The 26,494-nt window shown below is 41.5% G+C and overlaps 3 protein-coding genes and 1 long non-coding RNA gene across 20 annotated transcripts in view; 2 read left to right on the top strand and 2 right to left on the bottom strand.

Moving 5' to 3' along the window:
• RABGAP1L (RAB GTPase activating protein 1 like) overlaps positions 1-9,671 on the top strand; it is a 248,568-nt gene extending 238,897 nt beyond the window's left edge. For all 16 annotated transcript variants that reach the window (XM_084526909.1, XM_084526912.1, XM_084526910.1 and 13 more), the window contains 6 exons: positions 1,846-1,956; positions 4,168-4,272; positions 5,453-5,536; positions 6,063-6,134; positions 7,460-7,657; positions 8,034-9,671. In XM_084526909.1, the coding sequence (XP_084383035.1) occupies positions 1,846-1,956; positions 4,168-4,272; positions 5,453-5,536; positions 6,063-6,134; positions 7,460-7,657; positions 8,034-8,189 (726 nt within the window). In that variant the 3' untranslated portion in view covers positions 8,190-9,671. The remainder of the gene's footprint in view (positions 1-1,845; positions 1,957-4,167; positions 4,273-5,452; positions 5,537-6,062; positions 6,135-7,459; positions 7,658-8,033) is intronic.
• Positions 196-15,497, bottom strand: LOC311440267. Of its 2 annotated transcripts, XR_014695289.1 has the most exons (6): positions 15,228-15,497; positions 12,965-13,050; positions 10,735-10,912; positions 3,708-3,787; positions 2,825-3,006; positions 196-1,262 (listed from the first exon to the last, which is right to left on the bottom strand). It is a non-coding gene; the product is annotated as an uncharacterized lncRNA (long non-coding RNA). The 2 variants fall into 2 exon arrangements; XR_014695290.1 differs by lacking the exon at positions 15,228-15,497 and having other exon boundaries at positions 10,735-14,071.
• CACYBP (calcyclin binding protein) lies at positions 15,340-22,053 on the top strand. Its single transcript, XM_084526927.1, has 6 exons — positions 15,340-15,638; positions 15,930-16,122; positions 16,797-16,893; positions 17,474-17,573; positions 18,787-18,881; positions 20,392-22,053. The coding sequence occupies exons 1-6, from the start codon at positions 15,618-15,620 to the stop codon at positions 20,549-20,551; spliced, it is 666 nt and encodes a 221-aa protein (XP_084383053.1). The 5' UTR covers positions 15,340-15,617; the 3' UTR covers positions 20,552-22,053.
• Positions 21,939-24,902, bottom strand: MRPS14 (mitochondrial ribosomal protein S14). Its single transcript, XM_084526932.1, has 3 exons — positions 24,788-24,902; positions 24,306-24,464; positions 21,939-22,427 (listed from the first exon to the last, which is right to left on the bottom strand). The coding sequence occupies exons 1-3, from the start codon at positions 24,830-24,832 to the stop codon at positions 22,245-22,247; spliced, it is 387 nt and encodes a 128-aa protein (XP_084383058.1). The 5' UTR covers positions 24,833-24,902; the 3' UTR covers positions 21,939-22,244.
• Between the last annotated feature and the right edge of the window lie 1,592 nt (positions 24,903-26,494).

Here is a 26,494-nt window from a genome sequence, read left to right as displayed (position 1 = left end):
TAAACCAACACTTCTTGGATGGTCTGAACAAAATACAGAAATAAAGCTTCATTGGAGTTGTTTATTATTATTATTACTGAAGATAGCAATTTGCTGTTATGCTTCCAAGTATATATCATCCCTACAGGATAATTTTACTTTAAAAATTCCTTGTCTCAAACAGAATATGATGCGATTAAAAAAAAATCCCCAAAGTTAGGTGTCTTTTAGCAGTGGTTATTTTAATTGTGTGAAATCACAAGTATTTTAGGGTTTCTATAACAAAACAAAGTTATTTAAAGTACAGTCTTTTGGGGAGGAAATGAACTTACTTTCCTGTAAAGGGTAGTGCACAATCCACTTACACAATAATGTCCCAGTAAGAAGAAGGTATTTGCAGAGGTTCTGCTTCCTGCCACAGAGGAAGCTAAGACAAAGAAGAGACCTTTTTTAGCATCCTCTTAGAACTGTAGTTGTCCTTTTTTAAGACAGGCATGCAAAAACTTTTTGAAACAGATGAAAAGCAGTTGTTTCACTGTGGTGAGCTTTGGAAAGAATTATTTGAGCATAGCTGGTGAACAAGAGGAAGTGAAGACTGGTGAATAATATGCTTATGCAAAGAAATCACATTTTGTAGGAAAACATTCAATGAGCAACTCTTGAAATATTTTTGCTGTTCTAAGTGCTGTTAATATATTCCCTTTTACTGTATTTCTTTGGAGACCATAACCTTTCAAGTGGCCTTTTTGAGATGTTAGCATGTAGGTTACTGTTTCTCCATCTATAAACTTCCATGTGAACTTTGCATTTTTCTTGAGTTTCCACAGCAAACAGATTCCATTTCCAGTCTCTTTTGCAGTCACTATGTGACTGAAAGTCAGCAATTTTTTTTGCTCTCTCAAAATCTGTTTGAGAAGGGCACCTGTATCAGACTCACCTCACTGTGTTCTTCTGAAGCCAGGGGATTTGATGTGGACTCCTGGAAGTCCACCAACCCACAGATACCTTCTGAATATAATTATGCTTCTCAGCCCTAAATAACAGTCACATAAATTGATTTTTAAGAAACATGAATTGCTGGTTTTCTTTTTTTTCCAATGCATTACCTTCACCAGTTAGTGCTCTATGTAGTCATTTCTGCCTTTATGGAGCAGGTAGGAGGTGCCTGCAGTCTTGAAGGTCTACATTTCGTGTTGTCGTGCATCGTGGGCAGAACAGGTTCTGGACCTGTGCTCAGGGACTGATGTCCCCTCTCCATCTGGCACTTTTTCTCAGCAGGTGTCCTGTAAAATGTACCTGTTGTCACTGGTGCAAGTTACAGAGAAAGCATACAGGTGGATGTACATGTTATATGAGTTGTAAGGAGTTCCCTTCTAAATGCTGTTCTTTACTGGTCCCACAGAGGACGAATGGTTGGTACCACAGCATCTCCAGAATGGACTATTTTTATGGATTGCCTGCAGATTAGGTTTTGTAAAATGGAGCAGAGGACAGCTTTCTGCATGGAAACATTATTTCGAGTTATCTCCCTGTTCACTGCTGCTGGGTGGGATTTTATCTGTCTGATTCCTCCTCATCAAAGGAAATAAGAAAGCAGATGTTTTTATTGAGAGGACTGTGTTTACTTTTGACAGAGAAACCCTACAGTGTGTCACTTATGTGACTCAAACATAACCATTGGGATGTAAGTGGAATTGCTGCATTTGCACTGCTGGCTTAATTCACTGTTGTTTCCCAGAGCAGCAGTCCTGTCTTAATGTGCACTCTTGCCTTATCAGTGTTTTATACATACAACATATTCGCTTACTGCTCTTTAATATTGATAAGAGTTAATTTCCTCTTTTGGTTGTTCCTTTCTTTCTGCAGAGGGAAAATCGCAGGCTCCAAGAAGCTAGCATGAGGCTGGAGCAGGAGAACGATGACCTTGCCCATGAGCTTGTTACAAGCAAAATTGCCTTACGGAATGACCTGGACCAGGTAATGCTGAAGGAGATGGCTCCAAACTCCAGCTTCGCAATGCTAGTTTTAGTAGCCCTGTTGTTTGCTCAAGTGAAAGCATTTACATAAAATTAAAAGCATTGGTATTTGTGCCTTTGTTTTCCTGACAGCCTTAATTCTAGTTGCTGTATCTCCACGTGGATGCAGGCAGAGGCATACACAGCAGTGTATTATTAACACTGACCGTACCTTCTCTGTTGCAGTTCATTTTACAAAATGTAAGCCATAATCTTTTAGGCAGGTACCAAAGAACAAACGTTTACTGGAAAAAGGTATCATATATTCCTCAAAAGAGCGATTGTAAGGGAAGTTGCTTTGCAGAATGTCTGCTACCTTATGTGGATCTATTTTTTTCACAGCAATTTCAGTATAGCCAACTACATTAAAGAGAATGAAGTGGTGTGGTATGAAATACAGGAGGGCCATATTCCACCACCCCTCATGATTAGCATCTTGCTTAGTGAAGGCTGTAGTGCCTCTTACAATGTAAAATCTTTTCCTGCAGGGGTCTCTCAATTTGATTTTCTGTATTTATTTGGCTTCTTTATCTAACCTCAGAATTGTAAACATCATTGGCCACAGTAGTGTATTTCTATTTAGTCAGACCCTTGGCAGCTAGGTACTTCTGATGTGGATTCGTGTGATTCTAAAAATCTGAGGCACCTTGGTGAGCAAGCACGGGCAGATAACCACTTTGCCTGCTGGAGTGGGCATTGCAGTGTAGAAGACAAAAACACTGCATCGAGGTGCTCTGTCTTCCCCAGGAATAGCTGTATGTAAAGCAGCTTTATATCTGCTTCTGCCCCTGCTGTGTTCTGAAGTATCATCACAAAGCTGTTAGACACACCTTTGCCAGCCCCATTCTTTGCTCTCCTGCATTTTAGCAGTTTCTCTGTAGATGAGTGGCTCCATTAAGTGTTCCCACACCCCACCTCAGTTCAGTGGCACTGAAAGAAAAGCTTTGTGCTGCTGCATTTCTCACTCGCAAGGAGAGGTGATACTGTACACCATGGCAGGTGCTTGGAAAACCTGGAATGACCATATAAAAGGAGGAAAGATTTTTAGTTGATTCTCCGAAGTATGTCCTAAACAAGTCTTTTGTCAAAAATACCTTTGTTATCCCTGAGCTCTTTTGTTTTGAGATGTCAGCCTTATCCCTCGTCTGTTCTATTGCTTCTCATTTTTGCTTTCTCCCATACAGCCTTGTATATGCAGTGAGCAATGCAGGAATCCTCAGTCCATCTTTTCAGACGAAGTCTTGGTGGAGCTGCTTCAGCTGCTCACAGTCACCACTAACACCCTCATTAATAATTAACACTGTAGCAGTAGATAAGCTAATACCATTGGTAGTAGAAAAAAACAAAGCGCAGGTCAGAGATAATATCTGCGCTGTTGTTGTTTGTAATATCATTTTCCCTCTTGTATTTCCAGCAAGTAAGTAATATTTGACTACAGTCATTGCCTGTTCTGCTCAGTAACTGGGTGGTGGAAGTGATGTGTTGCAGTATGTATCTCCCAGTTGGGGAAGTCAACAGAATACATCCAGGTGTTGAAAAATACATTTCTCTCCTGGTGCTCAATCCGGTGATCAGTGAGGACAGTGCTCTCAGAATCCAAAAAATTCCCAGTATATATCTACATAAGCTTGGCCCCTTAAAGAAAGGAGAAAGTTTGTATTCTCCAGTACGCACGCAGTATCAAGGCTCTCCAGGAAACAATTGTTAACAAACCTTTTTTTCTGGTGGTTCTCTTTGTCTCTTATACTTGTCTAAGCTCTGATGCTTTGTAAGGTACACTGCAGGCAACTAGCCTGAAAGATAGAAAAATTAAATGTTATCTAAAGTTACACAGGAGCTGAATCATGCTTCCTTCTCCTACATTAATATCATTCCCAACAAAAATATTTTATATATCATTTGTATTACGACATATGATCTATGCTCACCTGTCACCTGGGTGTGGGTAACACTTGACAAAAGGGTTCTTTTCCACAGTTGAAGCACAAAGAAATAATTTAGAAAATAGCTACTTGAAAAGGGAATTTCATTTACAAAATAGGTTGGGTGAGCCATCGAGGGCAGGAAAAGGCAACTCTAGATCATGAAGCTGCAGTATTTGTGAGATATATACACACCGATACACTTATATTGGCACAGATAACATGATTTACACCAGTGTTTCTAATTCTAGGCTGAAGACAAAGCTGATGTTTTGAACAAGGAACTTCTCCTGACCAAACAGAAACTAGTGGAGACAGAGGAAGAGAAACGGAAGCAGGAAGAGGAAACTGCTCAGGTAAGGCATTCTCCAGTCTTTCCTACTAAGCTGAATGCAAGCAAAAGGATAATCTGAAAAGCATGAATGTATTGTGGTTACGGAAGGGATTTTTGTCTTCAAAGTGCAGTGGCATTTAAAAGTTCAAAGTGCCAGGGTATTTTTTTTCTAAGTACACGTTTCAGTGTTTTCCTGAATGTCCAATTTTCTGTATCTTACTCCCTTCCCAGTATTATAACAATCATTTTCATAGGTGGTAAGCAGTCACAACTAAGGAGGCATGATTAGATGTCTCTTAATTATCTAGAGAGGGTTACTGGAGGAATTGTTGCCTTCTAAGAGGGTGCTGGTTCACTGAAACAAAGCTATGGGCATTCCTCTCAGAAGCTAGAATCAAAAGGACAGAACTGAGGGTTGGAGTGATTTTGCTGCCCAGACCTGACTTCACTCAATTGCAAAATGTTTAGTCTTAGTCTTTTGATCCTGCATATCTTATGTGCTGAATACTGATGTACATGTAAGCATGCTTTGAGAATGATACAGGGGCTCTCATTTTTGCCATTTGACAACACTGACTATAACAATTGATATTTTTTCTTCTTTTTTTTTCCTCTCTCTGCAAGTTCCGTGGTTAGTATATAAAAGGCAATGGAGGCCTTAATCCTGCTGAGATGGCTCTCCACGTTTAGTGGTTCTTAACGGTGGAGGAATGAGTTAGCTGGCACAACTAAAACAGATTCCTGCTTCTGTTTCTCTTTGTCGGCAACTAAAAAGATTTTTTTCCTTCTGTTTTGGGGATGAGCGTGATAGTGCTGAGAGATTCTTCTCCTTGTTCCATCTCCAAACAATTTGTCTGCCCAAACCCCCTGTGACAGTGTGCAGAGGAAAAACAAACAAACAAACAAACAACCCAACAACAAAGCACGTAACTGTGGACCATGCTGCACATGGAGAAAGAAAATTCCTGTATAGGACAGTTCTCTGAACAATGATACACTGTATCACAGTATAGACTTTTTTTGTTATCGTAGATGTTTGTATATTGAGTAAATCAGACTTTCTACTTCTGAAGCACTGGAAATTGGTAAGAAAAAGATGTAGAATTGTTGTAAACACAGCAATACTTTGAGAGAACAATTTGATGATGCATTTTGAAACCTTTTTTCAGTGTACTGTGTAACTTCTCTCCTTCAACTCCTAGCTGAAGGAAGTCTTCAGGAAGCAGCTAGAGAAGGCAGAATCTGAGATTAAGAAAACCACAGCCATTATTGCAGACTATAAACAGGTAATGGTTCTAAAGACACCCTCTTGTATTTATTTGTAAACTCTTTTCAACATGTCCTGAGAGCTGAACTTTTAGAGTTGCTTATCTCATCCTTTAAATAAGATACGTTATGTTTTAGGCTTTCAGAAAGCATTATAATTTGTGATAAATCTTTTTGATTTTCCTAATAGTCTGCTAATTTGGGAAATGAAGAATAACCCTTCTTTAAGCTATTTTGTGTACTGTAGGATGAATGTTTCTTTGCTGTGTGACATAATGCAGTGGAAATATCATAAACCAGTTAATCAATAAAATGTTCTGGTGTCCATGTTCAGGTTCTATGTTGAATGCTGCCATTTTTTTTGGTCTCCGTTATCCCCAGCAGTGGATTTGTTGAGGGTGAACACACGTACCTACCTGAGTGAGACAGAATTTAAGAAATGTTAGCTCTAAAAAAAAAAAAAAAAAAAAAAAAAAAAAGCTAAAAAGATTAAGTAATATTTTAATAAAATAAACTTTATCTAAGAGACTGCTTTCTCTGCTCCAGATTTGTTCCCAGCTGAGTACCAGGCTGGAAAAACAGCAGGCAGCCAGTAAAGATGAACTGGAAGTTGTGAAGGTGAGAGTGATGCCTCTACATACAGGACGGCTCTAACGCAAGTGTGGTCAGTGACACAAAACAAAAGGGGAAGTGAAATTTATTGCAACAACTGTGACATCCAAACAGCTGCACTGATAGCCCCATGTGCATTTTTCACACAATGTGAATGATTCAAGGGTGTATCTCCTTCCAGTGTTCTTTATCTTGTATCATACAGGCTGGAATTCTCAAACTGAAGTGCATATAGATTTTCATGTAGAAATGTATACTTTTGGCAAAAATGTACAGAGGCTGTATTTACTTAGATCTTTTATTTAAATGAAAACAAAAGATGTCTCTCTAGAGGAGAAAACGTGCTGCTACTCCAGCATGCATGCTGGAGGGGATCAGCATTGCTATTAGGCCACTGTTTATCTTTGGCTTTCTACACTTGCCTACCGTGTAAGTTAAGCAGAACAATTTTAAGTAATTAGCACAACTTGGTTCATACCCAGAATTTCCATAGCAGTTCCTCCTCTCCCTTCTAGTATCTGCACTGATGGTAAATATTTCCTGATCAGGTAATAATTCCATCCCTCTTCTGTGTCACTACTGAGTAGGCAGAATCATTTTCTCTCTGCTGTAACTTCTAGTTTTTTCCTTAGTACTCAAGCTGAACCTGATTTGTTGCTTTGTAGTGGTAATTTTTATCTGTTATTCATCCAAAAATATACTAGTATAGATGTTCCTATAATTTGCTGAACAGTTCAATATCCTGTGTTTGTTTGTGACCCAGGCCAGCTGTGCTATATCTTCAGCCATGAGCGGCTGGCTCACCTTGCCAGGTAGCATGAAAACTTTACTACTGTGTGTCAGATGTTGTTAGCAAAAAGGACCATCCCCTAGGAAGCTAAACAAGCATCAGGAAGGTAGCATTGTCCCTTGCAGCAAACACAGGCTGACTGCTTGCTTCTGGAAATGTGGAAAAGTTACCTGGGTTTCTTGGAAATATCAAAATCTGTACAAAAATTTGGTCAAGTGCTTTTGTGGAAGTTCCCAGCATGTAATTTATTCTTCTGAATTGTGCTGACATAAATACTGCAAAATATGAAAATGCTTTGGTAGCAAGAAGGTTTGAGTAATGAAGAGGAGCAAAAGCATTATCAGAGCATGCTAAATAGGCTTTAGGATTTCTTTATACTGTTTCATGCATTCAGGAAGTTGTTCAAGAAATTCTCAAATTCTCTTAATGTCAAGTGTGAAAACTTCAGCACAGAAAGGCAATCTAACATAAAAATGGCTCTTCCAAGAAACAGAGCGACTCCTGTAACATGGATTAAAAACGAGCTTTCTGGCTATTTCAGGGTAAAGTGATGGCCTGCAAACACTGCAGTGAGATTTTCAGTAAAGAGGGGACACTGAAGCTGCCTTCACTAAGCATGGAGAATAAAGGCATAGAAACAGATGACGAGAAGGATGCACTGAAGAAGCAACTGAGAGAGATGGAGCTGGAACTTGCACAGACCAAACTGCAGCTTGTGGAAGCCAAGTGCAAAATTCAGGTATGTGGAATGCAGGTACTGCAGGGCAGTCTCCTTAGCCTTGTCGTACTCTGTCCAAGTTGATCCGTGCAAGTTATGAATCATGGGGTTAAAAATGGCGCTAAAGGGAGCATATGCCTGTACCTGCTCTATACCTGTGAACTTCCAGAATCTTAGGATTGTCTGTTTTTGTTGTTGTTGTTGTTTGTTTGCTTGCTTTTAAAAAGAGAGAAGAACAAAAGAAAAGAGATTTCCATTTGTATGTCTAAATACTGTTTCAGTGATTTCAATGTTTTTCTCCCCAGTGCCTGGGAGGTTGCAAGGAACTGAGTCTGAAGATGCTCTTGTTTGTTTGTTTGTTTGTTTTTGATCAATTCTGACCATTTTGCTTTCTTAGGAGCTGGAGCATCAGAGAGGAGCCCTTATGAATGAAATCCAAGCTGCCAAGAACTCTTGGTTTAGCAAAACTCTGAACTCTATTAAAACTGCCACAGGCACACAGCCACCACAGCAGCCTCAGCAACCCCTGCCACCCAAAGAGGGCAGTACATAGTTCCAGCCAGACCTGATACAAGAGCACAAAGAACAACACAACTGAAACCCTGGAGGATTCTTCCAGTGGTCTCTCCTCTTGGGTAAAGGACAAAAGGCAGGAGTGCAGGCTTGAAGTGAAATTCTTCAATGTTTTTCATTCATTCTGATGTGATCCTTTTCAAAGGGGAAAAAATATTCTGTTTTATGTTGAATTCTTACTTCCCAAACTGCCTTGCTGAAAGCCACGTTCTGATACCTTCATACTTTTACACTTTATTTTATATGACTAGATGTTAAAATGAATAAATAATTCAAAACTAGTTCTTTAATACATGACTAATTATTCAAAATTATTTTTATCTTGCATAGAAGTTGTTTTTTTTTCTTCTGGAGGAAGAGAGAATGGAAAATGTAAAGTACTGCAGCATAATCTCTTCACAGAAAGCACAGTGTAACAAGTACTAGTGTGTGTGTGAGTGTCTAGGATAACTTATGCCCTGGGACCATCTCAGAAGTTTATCGCAGTGACTACGTCCTGCAGAAAAGCACTTTTTCACTTTTTTGTAAAGCTTAGGCCATAGCAAAGAAGCAAAGATAGTCTTGCACTGTCTTGGCACAATTGTTTGTGAGCTTCCCGGATAATTTCATAGTTTTGATCATTTTTTTCTTCAGAAATGCAAATAGTGCAGTTCTTTGTAGCACTGAGTAGCACTGTTGTTTATTTACAACTGAACTGGAATTTAACATAGTTACCTAGTTCCCCTTTTTTATTTCACGTTTATACTAAGAATGCCAAGAAAGAATTCCTTCCACTGGGAGAAAGGGAAAACTGTTCAACATTTATTCGATGTTTTTTCTGATAAGCCAACTGAAAACCTTGCATAGTTTTGACCTTTTGTAAGTCCTGTGCAATAAAGGGTAGCTTTTATGAATAAAATTAACAAAAACTTTTCCCTGGGTCTATATTCAATTTTTGAGTTTTACACGGAAGTGAGGTGTCAAATAAAACAAACAACAGGCTTTTGCTGCACTGATGAAGAAATCACCACAAAAACAAGATCAATTTGCCATAAATATTTGGCTAGGAAATGCTATATCGGTATTACTTATTTTTATAAAAACATTTTCAACTCTAATACAAAGCTTAGACTTTTCCCATGGGATAGACTTCTCTGATGATTCCCAAACCTCTCTGTTTGTTTTATATCTCTAAGGTAAGAAAATTCAAAAGTGTTTGTTTTGACTGAACATAAAGTGTTTATAGAAATACTTCTTTCATGGAAAATTAAACTATTGCTTGAACTGATGGAATATTTTTTTAATTATACTTGTCATGTCTATAAGGTGGTCTTGCAGATAAATATTGCTGGACAAAAGGTTGTGTATTAATTGTTCCATTTACAAAATTGTTCCAAGTACATTTGTTCTCTTTTGATCTTTTTTTAATTCAAAGGAATGCCATATCTTGTCCGTTTTGTACAATAAAAATTAATGATACTCATCTTGTGCTTTGTTGTCAAGCATAATTGTGAATTACTTCAAACAGGGCGGTACAAGTTTAATGTTTACTTGTGCCAGAGGAACAATTCTGAAAGGCAGTCACTTGTTTGAAGTAGAGATCAAAATATAATCACTGTCCTGACATAACTATCCTGCGATGAACTTCTAACTCTCTTCTAAGAATAAGGAGTTTAAAATGTTGGTATTTTTTTAAAGTACCTGCAAGAAAAGTGATCATCTGGAAACCTTAACAGGGTGAGGGAAAAAAAAAAAAAAGAAAAAAAAAATAGGAAAAAGCAGAAGGGATCTCTTTTGCAAAGAGAAAAAAAAAAATCTTCCTTTTTGTGGTCACTTCTAATAATATTTGCAAAGATGCTTCCATTCTGTAGGCTATCTAAACCTAGCATTATTAACTCACTTATCAGTACCATTTCACACTTGAAATAAACAGTGAAATAAATTTGAAGTGACACTTAAGAACACTTGATTGGTATGGTGAGAGTACTGTGCTGATGAGTGACACCAATGGTTGGACAAGTGTCCACATTTCTCATGTCATTTATCTTAAATCATACTTACAGGTGGATTTAAAACCTTGATTGGAAAAATGCAGTAATAATAATAATAATAATAAAAATGTTAAGACTGTGATTCCCTGAGCAGCTGAGTTCATGTAACAGCTCACTGCTGCTCCCTGCTCCAGCTCCCTGATGTACAGTCATGTCCCTATCCTTTTTATGGCACTTACTAGAGGTGATTCAAATTAAAAATTAAGTCTTGATTTTTTTTTCCCCATTTAGTCTTTTGCCAAGTCAATGTGTTACATCATGTAAAGGGTCCAATGAGAGAGAGTGAGTGGATGAGTGAAGCAGTACTTCCCCAGTTCATCAAAAAGGAAGTGTTAAATAAGCTTCCATGTTTCATAGAACTAGCTTTGACACACTATCATCCTTCTCATTGTAATATCTCTCTGACTGTGGAAGTTGAGTTTCTGTGAGAAATACATGTTTGCTACCTGCTAGCCATGATGATTTCAACACCCTGTAGGATAGGAACTGGCTTACCTTGTGCCTCTCACAGCACCAAAAAAGTTTCAGAAGGCAATGGCTGAATTACACATTTTTGGCAATGATGTAAGGGCAGTAAGCGACTTTCACCTTCCATCTGTGCATCCCGGGTAGCATTCGTAGCAGTGGCACTTGGAAGAGTAATATTTATGTGGAAACTATCTTCTCAAAATTACTGAAGGAATGAGAAAAATAGCTCTATGTTATTATCTTGATGAACAAGCATAGTTAAATGCAGAAACAAGGAAAGCAGCAGAGCTGCAGGATTAAACCAGGCAAGCTAAAGCTGCCTGCTGACTGTACATGCTGTTGAGATACTCAGTTTCTTGTAAGAAAAAAAAATCTGTTTTAATTAGTCCTTTCAGCAGTGGTTGATGGAGTACTTGCTATAAATACTCATATCCCAGACCAACTGATCTGTCAGGGATAGCTGGTTCAATATTCAGATTTTCAGAGGGAAACATCATCAAAGTCTTGCTGAAACTTATTTTCATGTGGCACTGGAACCCACTTCTTAAGATTCGAATGATTCTTTTTTTTCTTCTCCTTAGTCAGTATCGAACTATGTATCAACATAAAAATTGTATTGAAGATAATTTGAATGTTATAAATATATCTTTATGGAACTAAATCTATTTTTTAATTTTATTGAGAATGCACAGTTCTGAAATAAAGCCTTTACTTTGATTAGGGACAAACCTCCAAAGATTATTTTTAGTACAACTGCTTTATCTTGTCAGATTCTAATCTTCTCCTGAGATGCCCAATACAATATGAAAAAAAAAGGGGGGGGGTGTGAGGGGGAAATACACAACTGCTTTTTTCCACTTTAAAAAGTATTTACTTTGACTGTAACACTTTACAGGATAAATGAAGCAAGGCTGATTTAGTTCTGCAGTACATCTGTGAACTAGTCTTGGATTATCTTTGTGACTCAAACTTACTACGCTAAAGTAATAGCACTTCACTTACTTCAACAAATTCTAAACATACCTAGAAATAATTAAAGACAGTAACATAGAAAATATCATGGGTGGCTTTAATCCAAGAAACTGCCCAAGAAACTGCAAAGTCCCTGAGATCCATACCAGTGAATGATTAGTAAAACCTGTATCAGGAGAGGTAGTCAGCTGTGTAATCAGTACTACCAGCTGACAAACATTTCTTTGTATTGCCTGTTAATTAGTATATTGTCTAATTTGCTACGGTTAATTTACATGTTAGATAAACTTTTTTTTTCCTTGTTAGACATTTTAAAGAACTGAATTTAAAGAACTGGTTTGACCTTAAAATTTCTTCTAAATAGATGCTTTCACCTGTGCCATTGTGTGAAAAACAACACGGAATAAAGACAGCTGTTTACAACAGGAGAGGGAGCTCCAACATCTAACAGAAATAATTCAGGGCCTTGACAAAGCACAAAGGAGCCCATTGACTTCAGTGTCCCGGTATCAGTTGCTGACTGAACTTGGCACTTAGAAGTCAATACAAATCTAACTTTATTGACATAAAAACTTAAAAAATACATCAGAAATTAATGCTTTTTCCACAGGAAACAAGGAAGTCCATTCCCTTCTAGTACTTTCAGTGAGATCTGTGAAACTGCTTGTATGTGTCAAAGAACCTCTTATTTTGATTTCCTGTTAGACACGAGGATAATTGCCATACTTCTATGTAATCTAGTAAATCTAAATACCTTTGGCATTGAAAACAGAAACTCCGTTGTCTTACAATGCTGGTTTTCTCCCAGCTGCTGTAGGGAAAACCCTACTCTATGTCATTTTGGTTGACCAGCATGCCTCTTTTACAGCTCAACCCTGCAGAAAAGGCTGTTGTACAAACAGCTGGGTGCACAAAACACACAATGCTGTGCATGCCCAGGGCTGTGGGTGCACACAGCACCAGGCATCACATTGTTCTCACAAATGTGAAGGCTTGAACTAGATTCTATTTTCATCTATTATGCTACTATCCTACTGGGAGCTGTCCCGTTACCTCTTTCCAAGTAACAGTACTAAGGGGAGATACAACGAAGCACTGATTTTTGGACCTTTCAAGTTAGATTATACATCACAGCAGCCATTAAAACTGGGCTAATCCATAGTTGGTTTTGGGAAATTCAAAGAATTTGGAACTGGATGACTAATTATCAGCATTGATAAAGATCCTAACTTTTCTAACTCAGAAGTCTACACAATTTGTTTCAGGATCATAACTTAAGACGTACAGGTTAATCCTCCAGGAATACAGGGCTCTCCATTTCTCCTGGAATCCAGCTGCTTTGCGACTGAATGTATTTCATGTTATTTTTACCTGGGAAAAAAAAAAAATATGGGTAGAGAACTAGAACATTACTTCCTCTTATTTTCTTATTCAGTGGGACTTGCTTTTATTTAACCTGTAAAGGAATATATATGTATCTTTGGAAAACTATATCTTATATATAGAATAATATATAGGAAACTGAATCACAAAGGGATAAATACAGCAAAAGGATTTGGTATCACAGACTTCATTTGTGATTTGATACCACCAGAATCTTGAGCTGTACTAATTTCCTTTCAGTTTCTCTTATTTTTGTATTTTATATGATACATGGATGCTACTACCAATGCAAACAAAAGCAGATGTTCTCAGCTTTTTCTCCAGATTCCAATACCCCCCTTCCAGTAACTCTTAGGGACACACTGGTACTGATACCATCTTCAAAACTACCAGGAGCTCTCTTGAGCTTTGGGAACTATTGCTTTCCCAAGTAAGAGGATTCTCTGGCTTATTTAAACAGGGAAAAGATGGCAAGGCAGAAGAGGGTCTAATCAAGTATGATTCTGAACCAGAGCACTCTTGTCTGCCATTCAAGGTGGCTTCACTTCAGCACACTGAAAATAGAGAGCAGCTTCATCGTGCTGATGAACAATGACATTTTCCGGGTTTGTAGTTGCATTTGTTATCTGGTTATGGTCCTAGTATATAAAATATACTTTACTAGATAAACGTGGGGAAAAAGAACATTATAGTGCTGTGAGACTTTTAACTGAGAACAGCTTAGTACTGCCAGTTCTTGTGTAACAAATCCATGTATTATATAAAGTATAATACAGAAATATAAGTGTAATGCTTGTTATTAAAAGTGCAATTTAATGTACATGGTCACAACAAATGTTTACTTTTTTAATTGTTACAGAATTGTTTGGATCAGTACCTTGTTATCATTGTGTGAACGATGCCTTGTAAAATAAATGGAAATGCAAACAAAATGGGAATAAGGTGCTTATTTTCATAAGCCACTTAAACAGCTTAAATCTGTTTGCAATAGCAAATTGCTGAGTTGGGTTTTCTGGTACAGTTCACTCCACTTGGTTATTTTCAAGCAGCACTGTTGTGCTAGGACACTGGCTCTGCAGACTAGCTGCCTGAAACGTGTATGTCCCATAGCTAATTCCCAGCTGGCAGTATAGTGTACCTGTGCACAGGGGTAACCCATACCACAGTAATCCGATGGATAGGCACTGTGCTAGAAAGCTAACTGGTCACCTGGACACTCCTCTCCAAACACTGCTCTGAGTTTCCAGCATAGAGAACACAGTAGTAAACACACTTCTAGGAAAAGTTGTTCGTATACAGCAGTGGGGAAGCAGGAGTGGCTAAGGACTTCATGCTGCCCTAGCAGTGTGCAAGAGAAATGGGCACCATGCCTGAAGGAAGAGAAGCAGGGAGCAGGAGGAGCCATCAAGAGACAGAAACCCATTAAATAAGCATGACCATGTTACATATTTCCAGATAAAATCAACTGGCACAGCTTCAAACACTGTGGCTGAAAATCTGCAAGCTGAAGCTCAGTACTAGGAACGTTAAACATGACCACAGCGTTGGTTATTACAGCTCGTCAGTTAGTTACTAACAGTTTCTGAAGCCCCGGACCAGAGGGTTATGTCAAACACTTCAGTACGTCTGTTAAAACTGATTTGTGGAACTCAGCCTTGAAAACCAGTCTTTGGCTTCTGGTTTTCCATGACTTTCTTATCTTACTGGGATCTATTCTTCCCTCCATACCTTTGCAAAAAAAAACCCTCTACAGATTAACTAACTCCTGGATGGCCACTTTAAAAAAGGGGAAAAAAAAAAAAAAAAAAAAAAAAGGTGCACAAATCAACAAGTGAACTGACGTTCCTCAATTTCATATATTAGATGTTAGTATCTGGCACCCTTTCATTTAAAGAAAGTTGCTTTTCAAACGCAGAATGGCTGTATCCTGCCTCGGGCTCCCTCTTTCATAAGACACCTGTAGGAAGACGCTGAGTCTCACTCACAATCTTTCCACCACTGAAAGATTGCGAATGCATTTTATTTTTCCTCCTCTGGGAAATCTCAGTGCTCGAATGAGACCTGGGAATACACACGTTTTATTTTTTTTTTTAGTACACTGACTCGGTAACTGGTGAGACACATTTCGGTGTACTTTTCCCTTTGAGCACCTCCGGTAGAAATACCTGAGGAAAGCCATGCCAAGCCTTCTCCACAGGACCACCGTGTGTCATCAAAGCTCCCCTGGCCCACGGCAGGGTACAAAGAAAGATCGGAAAACGCGTGTTTGGGTCGCTCCGACACGGCCGGGACGGGCCAGGAGCCGCTCCCTCAGCTACCGCCGGGGCGCTGCCTCAGGGCGCAGCTAACGGTCGCTAACGGCCGCTAACGGTCGCCAACAGCCGCTGTGCCCCTCCCGTTCCGCTCGGCCGGCGGAAGGCGGCGGCGGGCTCCCGGAGGAAGAGGAGGAGGCAGCGACGCCATTTCCGCGGGGCGGGAGGCCGGAAGGTTCCAGAGGGGCCGCGGAGCCGCCGCTAGGGAGGCGCAGCGCAGCGCCGCGCAGCACCGCTCGCGACATGGCCGCCGCGCGCGAGGAGGTGAGCGGGAGCCTCATCCCCCCCCTCCTCCATCCGCCGTGAGGGCGGAGCGGCTCCGAGCGCGGGGAGAGGGCACCCGCGGGGGCAGCCGGGTGGGGAGTTGGATGCTGGTGAGGAGCGGGCGGCCTCGTGCTTCGCAGCGCACGGAGGGGTGGGCGGGCGGCTGCTGGGGCTGAGCGTGCTGCACCCGGCGGGCTCGGAGGCGCTGTGAGTGAAGGAGCTCAGCCGTGAGCCTGCATTGAAAAGGAGGGCGTAACTCACGCGCGTTGCGATCTCTCGTTTGCGAACCAGTTGCTGAAAGATTTGGAAGAGGTTAAAGAATTGCTTGTGAAAGTCACGAGGAAGCGGCTCCGCGATGTGCTGCTGACAGAAAAGCACAAGCTGGAGCTAGAAATCAAGAATCAGCCTCTGCCAAAGCCAAAGGATGCGGTAGAAGAAGAAAAGTCATCGCTGGGAGGGTACACGGTGAAAATAAACAATTATGGTAGGTTTAGTTTTCTTACTGCGTTTTACAGCTTAGGCATCTCCCTGAAGAGAAGCCTGGGAGGCATTAGTGTGAGTTACAGGTACCATTTAGTGCTATTGAGAAGTTCTCACAAATGTTAATTTCATACTGGAGACCTCACTTTAAAAGCTTCTGTGTGCTTACTGTGCTGTCCCAACCATGGCATGGTTAATTCTGTCTGGGTGATAGTTGTTCAGTACTGGTGGAGTGTCTTAAGGGTCCCTGGTGTACCAGCTAGTATTTTTCCATTGCCTAATACTTAGTAAGAATTAAAGAGTGAGCTTTGGTTTCTCTGCTTGCCATATAGGTGAAAGGAGAAGGAATTGCTCAAGATACTTGCTGTGCAGGGGAAAAGTGGGTCATGGAAACTGCAGCAAAACCAGACCTCTACCTCTGACTCCCCCCTACGCAGACGGGGTTGCTGTCCTTTTACCTGAGTTGATACATGGCTTTTCACAGAATTTAGAGAAGTTAGGGAACACGGCTATGTATGCACCTCCTTTTGCTCTTGAATTATGCCCAATTCACATCTATCTCTTGTTTCTCTGAAGATTGTTTTAATAAGGCATAGGTCATGGTCATTGTGGGGATGTTAGAATGGAATGTGTGAAGTTTATGGATGGAAGCTAGATCTTAATCTTTTTCCCTTGCAGGTTGGGATCAGTCAGATAAGTTTATTAAGATTTACATCTCTTTAAATGGAGTTCAGAAGCTCCCAGCAGAGAATGTGCAGGTGAATTTCACAGAGAGGTGAGTTGATCTTGTTGCACCATGCCACAAGGAGAGCACTGTTGAAGAAAGTTATTTGCAATGCAGAAATGTGTTTTGTTGAGTGCTGTTCTGCATCAGCCATGCCCAATGCTTCCCCCCTTTTCTCCGTTCTATTTATTTACTTAGCACATACCCTTAAGTATAGTGCTCCTTAAAGTGTTTTTTTTTTTTTTTTTTTTTTTAACTTTAATTTAAAAATGCTTGTTATACCTCATTGTGGTTGACAGGGTATGTAGTGTTAGCCCTGTTTTTTGATGGTGATAGAACTGAAATGTTGATTAAATAAATCTGCTTTACCAAGGTTGTAGGAGGCCAATGAGACAGAAAGAACCCCAAAGATTTGTTGTGAAGTCTGAGTAGGTCCTTTTCAGTACTCAGCATTAAATCTAATTGAAGATTTGGAAGCCTTGAGTAGAAAGTAATTCAAGCCAGGTGAAGTGCCCCAGAAATGAACCTGCTAAAGGGCTTTCAGACACTATTTTTGGTGGCAGGGTAGAACAGTCTCCCACCAGCTGGAATATTTTTTAATACCTTCCCTCTCCCCACCTTCTGGTTCCAGGTCGTTTGATCTTCTAGTTAAGAATCTGAATGGGAAGAACTACACCATGACCTTCAACAACCTCCTGAAACCCATCTCTGTGGAAGGCAGCTCTAGGAAGGTCAGTGCATCCCATCTGTTACAGATCTTTAGGCCCCTTACACAGTACCATGTTTGACTAGTTTAAGAGGTCCAGTGCTAACCTTCAGTCTATAAAGTGTCTAACAGTTTATCGATAAAGTGTTTTCCCTGTGAACATGATCTGTAATAATCTGTAGTTGTCACAATTGTGGAATCAATCTCTGAAGACCATGACCATGGGCTTCTACCCCAAAAGATCATGAATAGATACTATAGACTTTTTAAAATAGCTTTCCAACAGGATTTCAGAAATAATTAAGCAGAAAATTCCACTAAGCATCTATTATTTGCAATTTTAGAGTAGACGGGAGGCTTGACAGCAGACTGAAACCGTGGGTAGCTTAAAGAGGTATAATGCCCAAAACAGTGTCTAAAACTTGCTCTGATTTTCTTAAGGGTGCATTGCTCTGCATTGAATACCAGTAACATTTCACTGGTGATGACTGCAACTAGTAATACTGTCTTTACTTTGCTACTTGTAGCACCTTTGAACCAAAGCACATCATTGAACTAAATAATAGTTCAATTTGAAATTGCTCTAAAACTAGACTTGTACAAAATTAAAACAACTGAAATAAGTGAGAGTGATGTGCCAGTGATTTTTAATATGATGCAGAAACAAGCAATGGTTGTTTTGCTTTCTGAATTAAGCTAAAGCTCAAGCAGAACTTTGTTTGCTGTGGCATGCAGAGGTTTTGTAAAATTTAGGTCAGGGTTGCAATTAAACAGGCTTTGCTTTTAACTTGCAGACATACTGCAAGATTAAGCAATGTCCTTAAACTAGTTTCTTACCCTTGGAGAAATGAGTTGGGAAAGCATCTACCAAAACAAGGTATTCTAAAAACTCCTGTAAATATAGTCACCAGACAATCCTGGATACATTTAGTATCCTAAAAATTACTGAATGGTGCTTTTACAGCACTGCATGTTCTTCTCTACCGTAAAATTAGTACTATGCTGTAGTGTCAGTATGGTAGTACTGTGCTACTCTACAATGAGGTTATGACTTGGTGCCCTGAGGCTGAATAGATATTGCAACTTCTGTATATTACCTAAAATCAATAGCAGAAATAAACGCTTCAGGAATTTGCAGGGATAGAAAGACACTTGCGTCATAAGCTCATCTTATTCATTGTGATTGTAACTATTATTCTTTAGTATTCTAAACTCGTGTCTTGCTGTTCTCCATACAGATAAAGACAGACACAGTCCTTGTGATGTGTAGGAAGAAGCGGGAGGAAAAGTGGGATTGTCTTACTCAAGTGGAAAAAGAAAGCAAAGAGAAAGAGTAAGTGTTTCTGTACTCCTCTTCTGTAATCATCTTCTGTTAATTGTTTCCCAAATTGCTTTAGGGACAGTGCATTTCAACTCTTCTCTTGCCTGTGTAGTCAAACTGAAAACTGCTGCTCTGGGGGATAAGCCCATAAGGTATTTGAAAATCATTAGGTTAGTATATATATTATTATTTTTTTGGTGCACTCTTAGTGCACTTTTTTTGTGGAGGGAGGTGCACTTAGAGCAGCTGTCAGCCTCTCTTCTACTGATTTATTGCTAGTGATGAATGTTGCATCATTAGAAATGTGACAGATAAGGCCTGCAGTGAAAGTGCTGGAGATAATTAACCAAATAAAGAGTCAGTTACATCTTGCTGGCTGCATTCCTTTCAAGAACTGCTCTAGTGAGATTGACTGTTTTTAAGCTAAGTATATATTTCCTGCAGCTATGCTGGTCAAAATAATTATATAATTTTTTTGTGTGTTTGAAGTGCCTGCACAAAACCCCAGTATCCTTCTGGCAAAACAGGTTTTTGCTTACCTGGATTATTGTACAAAATCTCAAGCTAATTTAGATTACTGTGCTTCAAGTGCTTGGGAGCAATCCTACATGCAGCTTAGGTGCTGGATATGAAAGGGTGATAAACCACAGCAGGAGACACCTGCATGCAGGATGTTTTTTTAATATATCTAAATAGAAAATGTTGTACATAATACTCTGATATTGTTTTACAATAAACACATTTTCATCCAAAAGTGTTCTTCCTTGGAGTGTGGAAGCACTCACTTTTGAGATGCTTAGGCCTGCCAATGACTGATCACTTTGTGTATCTCTGTAGGATGACTTGCTTAGACTGATTAGTCCTAGCTAACCAGAGCAAAACTATTTTCCCATCCCACAACATCCCAAACAGCACTGGAGATCAGGAGAAGACGATTTGACTCCTGATACACATTGCTGGAGGGACTGGGTCATTTTATTTAATGTCTTGTGCAGAGAAGTACCATACGCTATCCAGCCTGTCAGGACTAATACTGCTGCCATATTCAAAGGCTTGGAGTATGACAAGTTACTTTCTAAAAGTGCTGGGGACTTTGAGGCTGGTAGCTAGCCCCGTACTTGGGTAACTTGCTCCCTCTGCTGTTTTATTGTCATCTGCATGTTTTTCAGGTAGCCTGCAGCTATGCTAGTAACTACCTATGTTGGCACATTCTGGGTCTGTTATGTTCGGGTCCTGCTCTGTAGGATTAATTCTGGGTGGTGCTTCAAGGATCATGTTCATTGCAAAATGCTTCCTGTTATCCTTAATAGGACAGCTCAAAGTGGACATGCACTTACTCTGAGTAGACCCTTAAGGATTTTCTCTCTTTATGTGGTGACAGTTGTGACTGAAGACTTACACAGTCTAAGACTTTGCCAAAGCAAAATCTTGATACCAAGATGTTTCTAACAAATATTAGTGTTTGGGTTTTGCAGAGAATTGTTAGATATGCCTCATATTCTTGTATGTATCCATCTTGCAGGAAGGCTGCCTATGACACCTCAGATCCTAGTGAGGGGCTTATGAACCTTTTAAAAAAGATGTATGCAGAAGGAGATGATGAAATGAAGCGCACCATCAACAAGGCCTGGGTTGAAAGCAGAGAAAAGCAATCCAAAGGGGACATACCAATGGATATTTGAAAGTACTCTAAGGGCCGCCTTAATATTGATCTTCCATGTGAGACTCACTGTGCTGCAAAGATCATTGTTTACAAAACCTTCTTCCAAGCAAAGACAGTCATTTTCCATTTCAGGTTGGAGAAAATATTTAAATAAAATAGCTTATAAAGCATTTCCTTCAGTCAAGTGGCTCACCATCTCCTGAAGAGTGGAGCGTAGGTAAATCCTTACCCCTCCCTGAAAAAGCATCTCAGCTGAGTGGAGTCTTTTCTGAAACTGAGAACAGAATGTAAAAGAAAAGGAATCCTAAACTAAGACGGGTCAAAGCCTCTCTGTTGCAAGTGACAATGGTACCCATCTGGTTACTGGGACTAATGTCATGCTAACTGCTGGGGTGGGTTTTTTGATGACGTGGGAAAGTATGTTGAAGAGTAAATACGATAAATGCTGTAGAAAGTAGAACCACTATCTCAAGACAGTGCACTTGCTATTAGAGCAGAAAAAAAATGATGTTTATGATGTGGTATTAAAATTGAATGATTACTTAGAAATTAACTACTGCCTGTTTAACCTTTTACGGCTTTTGAAAATGAAAACAGCTCATAAACCTCTGTGCTAATTCTGACCTCCTTGGGGTGTCTTTGAGGTGGCATCAGTCACAGGAGAACAGTGAGCTGCTGATGCTAGGTAGTGAGTTCACCCTGGCTCTAGCAGTATATAATGAAAAGAGAAAAGCTTCGTTATCTCCTATCGACTTTGAAGAGTTTTAAGGTAACAGAGTAAGTAGTACATTAAGATAGTTTATGCTCCAAAATTTGACAAAATTGAAGGTGATAGGTTGCTCTTAACGTGCTGCCTGTGTCTTCCATCTGATGGCAGTACGACTTGGCCTATTTAATTGCAGCCTCTCCCTGCTACTGTGAGGGACAGAATAGCCATTTCCTCTTTTATTGCCCTGCTTTGAAGAAGAGTACATGGCAAACATGAACTTAGCAGCAGGCTTGGTTGGGGTTACTGTTTCCTTCCTGCTTCCTTCTCATGTCTTTCCCGAGGACAAATTTATTTGATGTTACCTGCCAAATTAATCAAGCCATTACTCTCCTGTTGTGGTCTGGACTTAATTGCTACCTTGTAATTAAAGAACTGGACCAAGCTCTGCACTGTAAGTAGGAGAGGAATATTAGCATGTTGTAGTTTCTAATAGGTCCTTTATCCACTCTGTCTGTTTGTACATGTATTAAGTTTGCATAGCAAGAGTATCTAAACCTATGGCCATGTTTTATTTTTCAGTTCATGTTCCTTGTTCATGGTGGAATACTACTTTGCCCTGTTCTGCAGTTTCACTTACGCTTTTACCCAAATTACCATCGTGAACGCAATCGTATGGTGACAAAAAAAAGTGCTTAAATGAGCCTATGCTGTATGTCTTTATTTCTGATGTTGCCCTTATCACAAACCACAGATTAGTTCTGCAACAATCAGTGATTTTTCTCCTCTCATAATAAAATCGCCTTTCACACAGACCAGCTTAGTGCAGTTACCAGCTGACTGACAAAAAGCAACATACCAGTCACAATCTAGTAAATGCATGTAATGAATTAGCATGGCTCTTCTTCCTTCTGTATCAGTTTGATGCTGGGCTCATCCACAGGACAGTCTTGAACGCACAAACGGAGTTTGTGTTTTCTGCCTGAACGTACATCCATTCAGCGATCTACCACATGGCCCTCTGTATCCCAGACATCTGAGCGTGATCAGCAAAATGGCGGAAAACAATTCTGCTCAGCCTCCACCGCCTCTTCACCCCCCGAGGGCGGGATGTCAGAACACACCTATTTCGGATTCTCACAGGGCAGCTGTCCCGAGGCAATGCAGCAATCTCTTTATCAGCCACTTCCTAAAACAGAAGACCACAGCACAGAGTGTAACTATGTTCCCTGTGAATATGAAGTCTTATTTCCAGACCTCACAGCAGAGCTGTAAAATAGGTATCACCACAAGCTACCATTACCTCATGATTACGCTTGACCTTTTGATAGTAAACTTCCTCCTGCCCTTCCTTCTGGGCATCCTAACAGTGAATGTAAGATGACCTCCATGGAGGCCTCAAATTTAAACTTACAACCTGAAGCTAAAAATAAAAGCTGAAACAAACAGAACTACCTCAAGCCAAGTAAAAATAGAGTGGGCTAGTCCTTTAAGTTGAATTGAATTTAAATCAATTTCTTGTTAACTGTCTTCCTATGTAATATACTTTGATGTCAGTAAAAGGGATTTCACCCTTCAACAGGTGCTACAGGCAGAGAAGGACAGGTCAAAGTGTCTCTGCTCTAATGAGAAGGCTTAAGAAAGTTCTTTTTCTGTACAAGAGAGCAAAAACAGTTTTCAAAAAGCATGAGGTTGCAGCAACTGGAATTTCAGAACAAGTATGTTTAGCCAGGAAATGCAGTCTAAAAGAAGATGCTTGAGGTTAGGTAAGCGTCTAACTGTAGCACTCTTAATATGCTAAATTTTTAAGGAAAGAAGGGCTTAAAGAATCCTATGGTAGGAAACCTTGGTGGTTAAATGAAGGTCTGATGCTGGACTACAAAATCTCCCGTTATGTTGCATACTCCTGTTATAGAGTGCTGAAAAGCAATAATGTCAGGCTATCTTGTAAGGGGATCCTCCCTTTCAAAAGAGGACAGGATCAAGAGAGCAGCCAGGTGACTTTCAACTTTAGTAAAGGCAAGGTCAGCGGGACTTTTTGTCTTGGAACATTCTGTAGTTACTGCTTTTGATGTCCCATCAAGCACCTTACTTGTGTATGTGCTTGTATACCTACAATTTATCTAATAGGGCCAACCACTCGCAGTATTTTTTTAGCTTATTTAATTCCTAGGATTTTTATTAAGAAAGCAGCCTATACTTTCAGAGAACTCACAGCTTCTTCTTTTAAGATGTTACATTTGGAGTCCAAATAACATTTTGTAGAGGAGGTAAAAGTTACTTTCCTTAAGTTTTTGTTTCTAACTGCTGCTACAACTGTGACTTCAAAAGGTGACAAAAGCAGCTGAGGAATACCAAAAACAAAGCCAGGTGCAATCTGCCCTCCCACCCTTGCGTGAACATTCAACACAAACTAGACGTGCCAAGAAGATGGTAAAATCAGTACATAAAAGCAGATTCACAAACTTTCTCTCCCAGGACTTTTAAGAATGGAAGTATATCCCCACAACTAGGCATGATCAGACCAAATATATACATGAATATTTTAAGAGTATTTCAAACACTTGAAAATATTCTTAATGCTTACTAAGAAAGGCTGACTGCAGGGCAGCAAATATGTATACTTTAGAAAACACCTAATGTCCAGATCTGATGCAAATTTTATGTGCTTCTAGCTCACGCAAAAAGTTAAAATTACCTATTTTTAATCAAATAGGTGACTTTGGCAGGATCAGGCTTTCAAGTTTCTAAATAAACGCAAGAGCCAAAATCCTAAGTTTACTTAGACGACTATAAAAGTAACCATATAATACGCCATCATGGAAAACAGCTTTCCAAAGGTATGTAACTGATAACTAAGGAGCTGAGTTTTCACTGTATGTAGTGTTACAGCTACTACTTCAGGAGAGGCACTGGTGTAAGATGCCAACAAAGCCAGGAGCGTGCCCTGTTGTTATCACCTGGTCCAGCTGGTCAGTTTTAAATGCAGTGCCTGCAGCAGTGCTAACAGCCACGGGAGCCCTCACAGCGTGCCCGCAGGGCCCAGCTGAGCGCAGCGGCCCAGTACCTGCAGCTCCTTGGGCAGGATGGTGTTCTTTCGGATGGCGTTGATCCGCAGCCGCTCGTCAGCATACTCGTACGCCAGCTTCCTCCTCTTCACATCGCGCAGCATCCTCCAGTCCACGAAGTAGCTCCGCACTTGTCTTGTGCACGGTGAGGGGAGAACCTAATTAAAAAAAAAATCACCCACACTCGTTTTGCTTATTTGCCCAGTTCAGGTACGAATTACTCCCATAAACTTGAATTTGCCGGGCTTTTCCTAATTCCCTTCCCGCAGTGCAGCTCCTAAGACATTTCGCATTTTAGTTCGCAAAAGCCAGCGCGGAATTAATCTATCATCCAGCAGACACAAATAACCTCACAGTTTACCCCCCTCCAGCCCCCCAGTTGTTCTCAGGCGCTTCCCCCGGAGCCCCACGGGGGCCGTGCCCGCCGCCGCGGCGCCCTGAGGCGGCCGGGTTGCTGGAAGGGGCTGCCGGTGGCGCTGACCTGCCCAGCCGCCCGCAGCGCCCAGCGCAGCGCGCCCGCCGCCATCTTCTCGGCACCGCGCCTGGGCCCTCGCGAGCGCCACCAGCGGTCGCTGCCCGGCCTCGCCCTGACTGGAAGCCCGCCCGCAGCCCCCAAACGCGGTGCTGCCCACCCGCATCGACGGCCTCAAGGGGGCCTGGGAGGGGAAGGAAGTTAAAAACTGGGGTCTGTGCTCAGTCTTTCCTGCTATAGTGAAACAATTTCCTCTGCTTTTGTGGCTGGAAAAAGTAAAGAACCCGAACCACTTCAGAGGGTTGTGTATTATATGTCAGCCTCTGTAATGCCTCCTTCATTAGGGTGACTGAGCAGCTTCCACAAAAACCTCTGGATCTGTCCAAAAGGATCAGAGGTTGGAAGAGGAAAGTTTGTAGAAATGATGGGGGAAGAGTTCCATCAGGAAAATGTGATGCAGTGACATTGAAGCATTCACCACATTATGGGAACATTTTCAAGGAAAAAGAAAAAAAAAGCAATGCGGCTGTTGTTACTTATGGAGTGGTAATTCAAGTCGAGAAGTTGGTTGATATTAATGAAGAAGAGGGAGATTTGGGAGTGTGGCCATGGGGGTCAGCAAGCCCTGTGGTTGATGGTAACATCAGACTCTTAACAATGAGGCCATCAGAAATATAAAAAAAAAATGTTCGTGCGTGCGTGCGTGTTGGTGGAGCATAGACTCCCTGCACACCCAGCACTGTTTCCTTGCCTTTTATACCTTTTATAAATATTCCTTTTATAAATATTACTAAATTACGATTAAGTTGAGACTTCATATATAACAGCCCTGACATACAATCCCAAGAAGGTGTTGGATGTTTAAGGCTCCAGGTGAGCGTTGCCTACTGCTCAGCCCATTTAAACCAACCCAAAAGGGGGGGGAAGGCAGCAAAAAGTGCTTAGTGCCACAAAGCAGGCGGGGTACGGACCTCACAGCAGGGCTGCCCTACGAGCACCCATCCCAGGGCCCCCTGTGGGGTCCACACACGTGTGGGGTCCATCCCAGCATCGGGTCACTTCTGCCCCGTAAGGCAGACCTGAGGTGCAGGGGGCCCTGGCGGAGGCAGAGCCAGGTGTGCTTGGGTTTGTGTCACTCCTGGTGGGTTTTGTGGGTTTTAGGAGAGCAGCGATACCCCACAGCCGGTCACGGGTGGGTGCCGGCCCCACAGGGCTCGCTGGCGGTGCCCAGCAGCCGGCAGCGCCCCACGGCACTGCGAGCCCCCCGCTCGCCGGGAAAGGGGCGTGCCCTCATTAGCATGCGGCGCGGTGCACGCTGGGCATCTCGCCCTGACCTAAAGGCAGCCGCAGCGCGGGGCTTTATATACCCTCCTGGCACCCATAATGGCGTCCGGGGGAAGCTCACCGCCGAGGCCACCCACGGGGTGCCCGTCACCCGCCGGCCCCGCCTCGGGGAAGGTCTGAGGGAAGGGCCGCCCGCGGCCCCAGCAGGGCCCCGCCCGCGCGGGCGGGTGAGCCACCAGCAAGGGGGGGCGCCGCGCAGGGCCGGCCTGGGCAGGAGAAGCGGGGGCGGGGAAGCTCCCTCGGCCTCCCCCCGCCCCGGCGGATGCTCGTGGCCCCGCGGCGCCTTGAGACAGACTCACGGCCGGCGCGCTGAGTCCAATGGGTGGGGTGGGGCACGGCCCCACAACCCAATTCAGACTACTCTCCCCCGGG

This window comes from Aythya ferina (assembly GCF_964211825.1).
Source record: "Aythya ferina genome assembly, chromosome: 8".
Lineage (NCBI taxonomy): Eukaryota > Metazoa > Chordata > Aves > Anseriformes > Anatidae > Aythya > Aythya ferina.
Note: the sequence above shows the minus strand (reverse complement) of the source record. Positions and strands in the feature narration are given on the sequence as shown.